The sequence below is a fragment of the Poecile atricapillus genome, chromosome 16, assembly GCF_030490865.1.
Source record: "Poecile atricapillus isolate bPoeAtr1 chromosome 16, bPoeAtr1.hap1, whole genome shotgun sequence".
NCBI lineage: Eukaryota > Metazoa > Chordata > Aves > Passeriformes > Paridae > Poecile > Poecile atricapillus.
Window position 1 is genome coordinate 11,990,086 of NC_081264.1, and position 11,503 is coordinate 12,001,588.

Genomic DNA, 11,503 nt, shown 5'->3' on the forward strand with positions numbered 1-11,503 from the left:
TAGTTTATAAGCAAGCTTGGATTTTTCTTTAAATCTCACTTCAATGGATTTGGTTTTTAAACTCCCTAGAGAAGTACAGGCTGTTTCTCAGGTTGCAAAGTCCTGACACTGCAGTGCTAAGGGCATTCATGACACCCACTTTGCTTTGAGTGCTCTGTGCACTGCAGCTGGCAGTGTTGTGTGCTGCCAGTGACCACAGCAACGGCACTGGCTGCAGAGAGGTTTCAGTCTCAGGGACTGGAGGCTTTACTTGCTGTACCAGTGCAGAGAATGTGCTGTTTTCCAGATGCAGTCTTCACAAAATACAGGGTTCACCACACACCAGGCTGGCATGTGACAGAAATGACTCTTAAGTCTGTGATTTCAGTTAAATTGCTCTACCTTGTTGTGTAAACCAGCTGAACACATCCCTGAGTTCATTACAGACTGTGCCAAGTCTGGTAACAGACCAAGCCTTAGAGAATTGTTTGCTGCTTCTAGTTCTACATCTCTTTCTCACTTTGTCCTGCACCAAAAGGTTTTGGGTGTTTTACCTTTTGAAGCAAAGCACCCAGGAAAACTGAATGCATGTGAGTGTTCAGCACTATACCCAAAAGCATTAATATTGTTCCTTGGGACTGCTCAGTTACCAGAACATGGTGAGATTCACTGTTCACTCAAACTTACTGAACTCAACCTACGTTGTATGCATTCCTTTTATTTAAAAAGTTGTCCTAATAGTGCACATTGCACCTATACAAAAGAATCTTTACACTGTCCACACATTATAAGGTATATAAGGGCTCCAACACCTGCCACAGGTGTCAGCTGGGTCACGCTGCCCACACAGCGCTCTTGGTACGTGGCATTGGGCTGGAGGGGGTGGGGGCAGAAGTCAGCAGTACTGGGAACTCGTGGCAAGTGGAATGTGTGTCCCCTTCAGAGACAGAAAGACCCCTGCCAATTCTAGAACCATTTGGGGAGAGGAATAGGGATAAAGTCTGTAGGGAGAGCACCAGTGTCACAACAGGAAGGTTACCAGGCTGGAGCAGTATTGGCCAAACGTCTCATGCGCCTAAGGGAGAGAGAGAGAGAGAGGTGCAGTAAGTGCATGTTACAGTCACAGGAGGTCTGACCAAAAACAGTCCTTTTGGGGACTCTGCCACAGCTTTGTCAACTTTGTAGACAGGTTTAGTCCTAGACAGAACTCCTCAGACACCTGAGAGGGCCCCTGTTGATAAGGCAAAGACACTGTTTTCACTAACAGCTGTTAGGGCACTTTTGCACATTAACTTGGGTTGAACCAACTGCTACTGTAAACTCTTCAGGTAGCCATAGCTGATATAAAAAATGATTGTGCTACTGTTAATCAGCTGCTAAAAAACATCCTGGGAAAGAGCTGAGGCAGTATCTTTACTGTTTCCACAATGTATCATTTGGAGAGATACCAGCCATTCATTTATATCTGCCAGGAAGAATTTCATCAAGAAGGTGCAAGCTCTCCACTGCTTGTCAAACATCACTTAGCAGGTCTCTGGTGGGCAGAGCTTCTCCTGGAACCACACAGTGTTCCCTGTGCTGGCAAACAGCCTGGCATCAGTGAGGCTAGAGCTGGGAGCCTGCCCATTGCTACATCAAATTGAACTTTACATGAAAGGAAGCTTTTGGTGGCAGGATTCTAGGGAGCATGACAGTGTACAAAACTCCAATATGTTTGATTCATGCCTTCCTATACAAGCAACTCCCCTGGACAAGCCCAAGAAAAAGAAAAAAAATGGGTTAAAAAAAAAGAAAAAGAAACTGCTGCAAGAGGAGATGGTAAAGTAGACATCTGGATGTTTGTGGAGGAAGGTGACAGCAGTTGAATACCCTGAAGCTAAAGTTTCTGTTGTGAGCAAGGCTGACATCCTGCCAGTTGGCTCTCAGTAGGGAAAGATAAACATCAAAGCTTGGAACTTCTGTCAAGGGACAGGCCAAGAGAACTGTCCAAAGTAGTGGCAGTACCTTGTGTTTCTGTCCTGGTCTCTGATCTTCTTCTCCATCTCAGCGTCTGTGAGGGTTTCCAGGAGAGGGCACCACTGGTCAGCGTCCCCCGTGTTGCGAATTGCGATCTCCACAGTCGGCAAAGGGTTCTCGCTGCAGGGCACAGGGCAACAAAAAACACCCATCAGAGCACTCCCCTGGGTCACCAGAGTGTCATTTACAGTGTTTCAGGCTTCAGCATTCCTTCCTGGCGCTGTTTAGTACAGTCTGGTTCCCTGGAGTTCACCACAGGCTCCTGGTTACACCCTTGTGGAACCTGAAGTTTCTGGAAAAGCAGCTACACCCCATTTTCAGCCTCCACTGGAGAGGGATTTGTGCTGGACCTGCAGTTCTTTCCCACACAGGCTGTAACATCCCTGGCTGGCAGGGTTCAACCCCAAAAGGCACAGCTCATCCCATTCCATTAGTCCTGGGAGTGCTTCTCCCAGCACAGTCCTGGAGCTGGGGCTGCTCCCAGGGCTCCCTGTCCAGCCTTGCTGTTCTGCACCTCTGATTTCCTAGCTGTAGTTTGCCTAGCACACCCCTGACAGCTCTTCCCTGGCAAAACTCTGCCTTTCCTGGGAGCCTGACACTGCAAAGAGCAGTCTTTTAGGACCTGCTGTTGCAACCAGAAGCTGTGGCTAACAAGCAACAAAACACAAGGCTGTGCCCCAAATCACAAGATCTGTTCCTCAGAGATTCCTCTGCCCTGACCAGCTGTATTATCACATGCACAAAAATATTTACTGCTTCACTAGCTGCTTTTCAGTAAAAGTCAACAGGAACTGACCAAGAGTAGCTTCCCAAATATTGACAGTGGAGCCGGAAGCCCAGCATAAATACAGAGGAGCCTCGGAATGTAAATGTTTGCTTTGAATTCTCCAAAGTGGCTCAGCCTGAGCTGCAGAAGTGTGTGTGTGAGAAGAGCCCTGGGACAGGTGTGCACACACATCTGGCTCCCTCCCCAGGGATGTGCACCCCTACACAGGATTTCAGCACTCACAGGCAGCCCCCTCATTCCCTCAGGAAAGAACTCAAATGCTAATCATCATGGGAACATGCAACATCTGCACCAAAGCTAATTATCTAAAATAACAAGTCTTCAAAGTAATGCCACCATGAAAAATTAATCCAGAGCCTTTGGTATCTGATCCAGGGAGGAAGCTTTAATCAAATCTACTTCCAGTACTGCTGACATTCACTAAACAACACTCAAACCCAGGAATTTCATCTTAGTCCTAGAATGCCACACATTCCAGGCAAAATTAGATATTAACTGAGGTTTTGTTAGTGATAGCATGATCTCTGCCTCACTATGCCTAACATTGAGCATTCACTGAATTAAATGGGGGATGGAAAGCTGGACTCATGCATAACCTAACTTCAAGGCAACTCAGATTCCACTTTTCTTTGCTAAGCAAAGAATCAGAGAGAAACTGAAAAATCCTTCTTCATCTCCCAACCTCTACAGTAAGACAGCTCTTCCTCCACTGTTTTATCGTGATGAGGAGGAAAGTGCTGCTGCCAGAGTGGCTGAAAGGCACTGTCAGCTGCAGACATCCCCAAAGAGCAAGGCCCTGCCTCTGCTCAGGCTCCTGGCCTCTGGCAGTAGTGCCAGGGGCAGGCCAACAAAGCAGGGAAACGGCATCTTTTGGAAAGGTGACTCCCCAGGCACGTGGGTTTGATGTGTGGGAGAATCTGTGCCATCACTCAGGTCTCAAAGGCAAAACTGGCTGTGAGGTGCTGTGTGCTGCCACCAGAAGTGCTCAGCACGCAGGAGAAAACATCACAGCACACACAGCCCCTGAAAATCCCAGCAGGGGTTCTGCCTCCAGACCTGCCCATCCACTGGACTTCAGGCTTCCCTTGTTTTGCACAGAGCAGCCCAGCTGAAAAAAGTGCCCTGGCTTTCATCAGCTAAAAGACAGTTTCACCTCTCCCTCAGATGATTAAGAGGCACATGACTTCTCAAACCCCCAGTCCCTTGAGATATTAAGGTTCTTTTGATACATCTAAAGCAGACCCTTTCCTTACATCAATGGAATGATGTTGGAGCAATCACCACTCCTGTGGTTTAGAAATTCAGGAACTAACCAACCACAGAACCCAAATATCATTAATCACTAAGGTTTCAAAAGTACTCCTTCGCTAGAAGAAAAAAGGAGGAGGAAGAAGAGGACATGTTTGTACTATGACAAAAAAACCCTGAGGTTTCAATTAGGTGTTTTTTTCCCTCTGTACAGCTCATGTTTATGTACTTTGTTCTGTTGGGGTTCCTTTTTTAGTTATTTGTTCTCCCTCTTGCAATACTGCCACAGTCTAAAGAAGGCCTGAAATCTGCCTGTTTGAATTACCCCTGAAAGGAAGCAGCCTTTGGTACCATGGCCCAACATGTGTTTGTAGAGAGAACAGTGTGCAGCTGGCATACACGAGCCTGGGCAGTACTGCTGGAACTTTACGTGCTGCAAGTTCCAGTGACTGAGCAGAAGCAAAGGCAGAAATGAACCCCATTCCCAAGAGTCAAACATACACTGATTACTTTCTTGGATATCTGCAATACATGGAGAAGCACAGGAAGGAGGGACAGACACTTCACTGCAGGCCACAATGCAGACAGTGCTGCAGCACAACATCTATCAGGCTCTCATCCTCCACCCTGTAAGTTCCCATCACTTCTCAGGAATGCCCACCCACTGCTTTGTTGGTGGTGGTGCTGCTGCTGGATGTAGTTCCAACCCAAAACCTCAAGGTTGTGGAGGAAAAGGTAGAAGCCACCTCCCACTTCCCACAGGACATCAGCAGGATGGACACACAATCTAACAACTTAATTCTGAGTTTAATTCACATGTGCTTAAGGGTCTTCAGCTCCTCTTTGCTTACTCCCACTCCAACTACTCCCTGCCTGAGGTAGGACAGGGCCAGGCAGATTTCCCTGTGCTGCTTCCTTGAATCGACCCCTACAAAACTGGTGTCAACAGTACCATTCCCTCCTCTGCAAATACAGCATTTGCTGCACTCTTAAACTTCCTCGACTGTCACCATGACCCAAGGTCACAAAACCTCAGAGTGAACATTAAAGGACTGTTAGAGCTGCAGACTCAGCACTGTGGATAACATCAGTGCAGGAACTCACCACAGAACACTGCACAGCACAACTGGAAGCCTTTTAGGAGAAAAATTACAAAGCTGACTAATCAAACCTGACAATGCTGCATTCCAGCTGTGAGAAGGGCCTATGATCAACCCACCTCTAACATCAGCCTGGGTAGAGAGGTACAGTTTTCATCAGTCTAAATTCAAAAAACCAAAGCTTGAAACAGTGGCCCAACAACAACAAAAAAATGTATCTGGAGTTCATCATGACCTTATGTTAGAAGAGGGACTATCCCTGTTAATCAATTGTCATCAGAAGCTGACATTTCATCAATATTTGGTCCTAAAATGTATTAGGCCAAATAAAATAAAAGATATTAAGGCACAAGCACAGAAATTGTTAGGATGAACAGAATGGGTATAAGCTGTAAGGACTAATTTCAAACAAAAAACCTTCTGCATCAATCATCTGTTTTAAGATGCATTGATGCAAATGCCCATGAGGCACAAACACAGCCCAGAGGCACCAAGGAGTGGCAGTTCAGTACCTGAAGGCATAGGTCTTCTGGTGCCAGCTCAGCTGTCCCCGGATGCTGTACGCAATGGTAGTGACAAACTCCCCACCCAGGCCAAGCTCTGAGCACAGCTTCAAGGCAAACTTCTCTGGTGAGTTCTCCTTCTCTGACATATCCCACTCAAACTGGTCTACCAGGGAGATGTTTCCTACATGGATGTTCAGCTGGAGATTAAGGAAGAAACAGGTTATTTGTTTCCACTTTCACAAAGGTTTGTCCAAGGTAATTGAACTGACGAGGCAGAGGCTGAAGAGAACAGAACAGTAACTCCAAGCTCATCTGCAGAGCTCCTTAACTGAATTCTTAATTTCAGTAGCATGAAGACAACTCAGCATTGCTTACCAAGGTTCAGCTCTTCCAAAGGAAGATGGCAATGCTTTAACTGAACTATTTCATCATCTCAGAGGCTGGGCACGTGGATGTTTAATCATCTGTCACCTTGGTTCTGTTCTCAATACAAAGGACAAAGAGGAATCTGGCTGGAGAAGTGGAATTAAGAGCTCCTCTGCTCTGAGGGAAGCTTTTGTACTCTTAGTCCCCCATAACATATCTAGAGAAACCCAAATGGCTCAGCTCTCATTCTACTGCCTTCCTGTATTACCTTGATAATAACTCGTTGGTCTGACTGATCTTCCAGGATGCTGTCAGTCGGGTACGACTCGATCTGCTGCCGGATGGCAGATGCAATAGCAGGGACAAAGGTCAGAGGATTCAAATCCAGGTCATCACAAAGAATCTCGGAGAACATTTCAGGGGTCATCAGCTTTTCTGTCACAGAACATGAAGGAACATTGTAAATTTCTTTAGAAATTAATGTCTGCCTAATAAAGAAATTAACTTACAGAACACACAAAATCCCACAGGGCAAGGTGACAAAGGGAATCCCAAATGCATTACCTTTTGCTTTTAAAAGGGTGTTTTGTACCAGGTCTGTAAGGGCAAACACACTGATACAGGGACTTACAGCCTTCTTTACCTGCTCCATGGTATCCACAGTGTGGCCACAGAAGCCACAGCCATTAACCCCAGCTAACACAGTACTCTCAGACCACTGAGCTGATGAACTGGCTCAGGAAAATCTGCCAGTTAAACTCTTCAGACTACTTGTGTCCAGGAATGACTGCAACCCAGAGCATCTGCTAACAGATGCAAGCACTGAATACTGTCCAGAGTGGGAGAGCTTTAAAGCTTTGTCTGTATGGGGCGAGGACATTTGGTGATGGACACAACTTCATCTCTCCAGCCTCAGGAAACTCTCCTTGCTACATACCATTCATGTTCCACGTAAATGCATCGCGGAGTTTCTGCCCATCAATTTCCATATCAAGCCTGATTGGAACCAGAACCTCTGGCTGGGATGCATTCTCATGGATCACTGCTGGGTCATGGTCATCAAAGCTAAAGTGAAGAGCAACAACACAGTATATGCAAGGAGCACATGACACACACATGGCATGCACAGAGGGAAGGCAACATTTGTTGGAAGCAATCTCCACACTCCAACTCCCCAATCTGTCTATAGAGAAACTCCTCAATACAAGCTTACAGGGCTGTGGCAACTAATCCCACTTTATCACCTTTTATTACATCTATCATAACACATTCCTACAAATACAACAAGGAAATTTTCTAGGATTAGATTTATCTTGGTTGCTCTAAGTTTTATAACGAAAAAAAAAATTAGTCATGAGTTTCAGCAGCATCTTCCACTAAATAAACTAGATCAAAGTTACTGGTACATGTCAGTGAGACATGTCAGCCTGCCCTTCACAATGAGGGTCTGCAGGCTTCTCAAATGACAGCTGCTCAGCAAATCAGCAGGAAGTAGAAGGAACTCATCAGGAAAAGAATGAACCATCTTCCTGACAAAAGGAAAGGCCTCGCTCTGAGCCATGGATGGCTACTGTAATGTAGAGCCTCAGGACACACACTTTAACTTAAAGAACCTCCAAGTTAATGACCTGCAGGTCCTTTGTCATCTGGGGATGAATCACAGCATTACATGAACTCATCAGTACTACCCTGCAGCATGACATTTTGGTAACTATTCCCACTTCCCAGAAGCAGGAAGCTGTCTTACCACAGAGGGAATGTTCTCTTCTTATCCCTGCCCATGCGGTTCCTGTTGATGGTTGTTGAGCACGGCACTGCATCCAGGTGATGAGAGCTGTTGGGCAGGGTTGGCACCCACTGGTTGTTCCTCTTTGCTTTCTGTTCTCTGAAGGAGACTGGATGTTAATCTGCAGGCCCTCAGCACCACTGCTGCTACTTAAGGAATGGTGTAATTTTAAACTTTAAGTGCTATTACGAGTTCCTGCTGTTTTATTCTGGGACCATCAACATTACTGTTCCACCAGGAACTCATGTTCCACACCAGCCTCTCGGAAGGCCAGCTCGCAAATATCCATCAGATATGAATCCAGGTGCACCTTTATAAATACTAGATTCATATTTGGATTTTCTGTCTATACTTTACAAAAGGACTGCTGAGAAATGCAAGGTCTCCAGAAGGCAGTATGTGCAGAGAGCTTTCTGTAAAACATCTGTTACAGACGGAATGCAGTAACTGCAAAAGAAGTTGTGTCATCAAACAGATTCTTCTTCCTGTTTTATGTGGGCAGTAAGGCAATCCTGACACTCTGAAGATCCCCATTTACCCAGCACTGCAAATACTTAATGTAGACTGGCAAACAACCCCTGCACAATGGCCTGGGCTTATGCAATTCCTGGTGCTTGCTGCCCAAGCTGACATCTTCCAAGCAGCTCCGTTCTGAGCTGGGCCCGCACCGACGCTGGTTACCTGAGGTAGGTTGGAGGTTCTGTGCTGATAGACACTGCCTTGTACTTCTCATCATTTCCATCCAAGATCTCTTCCACTTCAGAGGCCTTCAGCAGCGTCACACTAGTGGCTAATGTTGTATAGCCATGATCTATTGCCAGGAAAGATGCCAATAATTAACAGGGAAAAGGGCTACCCAGCACTGTAGCATGAACAGGCTACATAGTGACAAAGCCTGCCTGTCACTGCAGGAGGGACTAACACAGAGATACAAGTGTCCCTTGGGCTGCATCTTCTTGTAGATATTTACAGGGCCCAGAAAACAATCCACCCTCAGCGGACTTAAAGGTCGGAAATAGAGATGCAACGATTGATAGAAAAGCTGTTAAGACTTGGGAAAGGGGGAGAGACCTCGGGACAGCTCTTGCTGAATGCCAGAGACCATCTGCATTGGAGAGTCCTGCTAAGGTTCTGAGAAAGAAGAGTTAGGATTGGGAGGCACAGTTAGAGCGACCACAGGGAGAGATCAGAGGAAGAGGATTAGACATTAATGTTATTGTAATAGCACCAAAGGTCACAGTGGACATTCTTCCTCTAGCACAGCTAAGAATAACACGCAGATGAGACTTACATCTTCGGGGACTGTGAGACCGCTGATTTTCTGTTGGGGGAAAAAAGAAAGCAAGAGGTCAGCAGGATACTTGGAGGAAAGAGACATAAGCCCAGAGTAAACCATAATTTTTATTATGCTTTAGTCTACAGAATGTACAAGAAGTCATATTGCTAAGGAATTTAACTGCTTGCTATTAGTCACTCAACAAAAACACCACCAATATTCTCCCTGTAGCAGTCACATCAGTAGCAACACACCACAAATTGTGGCAGGCACAGACATCCAGTCCCTGCAAGAAGCAAAGCTAAGCAAAGATGCACATCTTCAATGGGGCATCCTTGCAAAACTCCTGCCTATTTGATGAAAGACGCCCCTCTTAGTCTAAAAAAAAAATCTCTTCTGAAATATTGTATTGATTTGGAGATGTGGCTTTTGCTTTGTGATGAATGTAGCCAACCCCAGGAATACCATGATGGATGTTTCCATTTCAGAATGTTTTTGCTCAGGTGATATTTGTTGCCAGGCTGAGCCAGGAGGCACCAGTGCCACGGTTGCAGGGTGCTCCATCACTGGGGCAATCTGAAGTGATTCACACAGCCCTCAAGGTGCACAAGCTTCTGAATCACCAGGAACAGTTTCCCAAGGCAAAATTTTCGATAAACATTACTGGGAATGTTTACTCATCTTCTCACCATGTGAAGAGGCCACAATCTTCTTCCTTTCTTCCACCGTGGCCAGGCGCCTCCAGAGCGAGGGGTACCTCTTGTACAGGGAACCCCGAAACATGCGCAAGTAATTTCCCACCTGCAAGAAGAGAAGTGGAGATGTGGCCTGGTATTCCATTTGGGAGAGTTTTAGCAGAAGCTGGAAGAAATTCAGCTCCTTTTAATGGTAAGAAGGACCCTTAAGAGGGTGTTTTTGTCACGTTTTTGTGCTGTGTTTGGCATCGAATAGCATCATGATTTATCTGGCAATACAGAAAACAAAATTTTTATCAGCACTTATTTCACTGGTGCTATCTTATTTCACTAGATCCAAAAGAACTCCCATTCACTGGAAACAGGAAATTTAATAGGAAAACACTCCATTCATTTGCATGTGTTTTTGCACAACCTACCCCTTCTTTACTTCAGTTTCCACATCAATGTGTAATGCTTAGTTGGGATTAAACTAAAGCAGATACCCAGCCCTCTGATACATTATTTTTACTTTGAACCTCCCCATCATCTAGACATTATTTGACTACAGTGAATGCCCAGAGACTTGTATTTTGTTTTAAACCCCTTGAACATCAAAAATGTGATTGCTGCCAATAGTTCTCTTTCAGATTTACTTGCCATCTGTAAAGCAGCTCTGTTCTTCCTGGCATAAGAGCCTCACCTGTGTTGAAGGCTACAGCAGGCCTTGCTGAACAACACAACTATTTCTAGACTCTGAAATCAAGTTTTTAGACTGACAGGACAATGGCAGACTGCTACACAACAAGGGTTTTATTCCTTGTTCGAGAAGATTCTTTTTTGATCTCAGTTTTTAGCTGTATCTTTCACTCTACAGTGCTCACCAACAGACAGAAAGTAACGGTAGATAAAAAGGACAAGGCTTTTCCTTCTCCATGTACCTGGTATGGCAATCTCACAGCTCGGCTGACTGCAGTTACAGTTTGCTTTCAAACTCTGCATTTCACATGAGAGAGCGAGTGGTGTTTAGTCCCTGCTCAACCTATAGAGCTAGCAATTAAATTTAGCCAATTGTTCCTTTTCTCCATCAAGCTGGGGGCTGGTGTTTCTTGCTTGAATAAGGCTCTTCCTCAGGGAGGCTCAGCACAAGGAGCTGCACTGGCTGATTGTGGTGCTGTTCCTGAGCCCCAAGGCCCGGGTGTGGGACTCACTGCCTAGCAGTGTGAAATAATCCGAACCGCTCCACAGCCGGCTACAGAGATTGTCGGTGATGGGGAGCGGGGCCTCAGGCTGCGATCGGGCGAGGATCCGGTCCCCAGCTCCCGTGAGGGGCCGCCCTCAGGGGAACACTGCTCCCCCCGGCCCCCCAGCACGGCCGAGGCCCTCGGGCAGCGCCCACCGAGGCACGGGGGACCCCCGGAGCCGCTCCCCCCATGCCAGGGATCTCCTCCGGCCCTTGCCCGCCCTGAGCGCAGCCTCCCGCATCCCCCGGCCCGGCCCCGCATCCCCCGGCCCGGCCCGGGCCCGGCCCCCGCCCGGGCCGCACCTCGGAGCCGATCATGTAGAACTCGCCGTCCTCCTCCAGCTGGAACTTGACGGGCTTCTGCCCGAAGGTCTTGCTCAGCGCCATCATCATCATCGCGGCGGCGGGCGGCGGCGGCGGCGCCCGGGGAGCGGAGCGCGGCCCGGCGGCGGCGGCGACAACGGGAACCGCGGCCTAGTGCGGGCCCGCGGCGCGCATGCGGCGGGCGGGCCGAAGGAGGAA

At 47.1% G+C, this 11,503-nt stretch overlaps 1 protein-coding gene across 1 annotated transcript; it reads right to left on the reverse strand.

The window, feature by feature from the left end:
• Positions 1-677: 677 nt before the first annotated feature.
• Positions 678-11,483, reverse strand: SMARCB1 (SWI/SNF related, matrix associated, actin dependent regulator of chromatin, subfamily b, member 1). Its single transcript, XM_058851904.1, has 10 exons — positions 11,285-11,483; positions 9,754-9,865; positions 9,080-9,109; positions 8,470-8,599; positions 7,750-7,887; positions 6,940-7,067; positions 6,271-6,437; positions 5,643-5,833; positions 1,984-2,115; positions 678-1,054 (listed from the first exon to the last, which is right to left on the reverse strand). The coding sequence occupies exons 1-10, from the start codon at positions 11,375-11,377 to the stop codon at positions 1,015-1,017; spliced, it is 1,161 nt and encodes a 386-aa protein (XP_058707887.1). The 5' UTR covers positions 11,378-11,483; the 3' UTR covers positions 678-1,014.
• Positions 11,484-11,503: the final 20 nt, after the last annotated feature.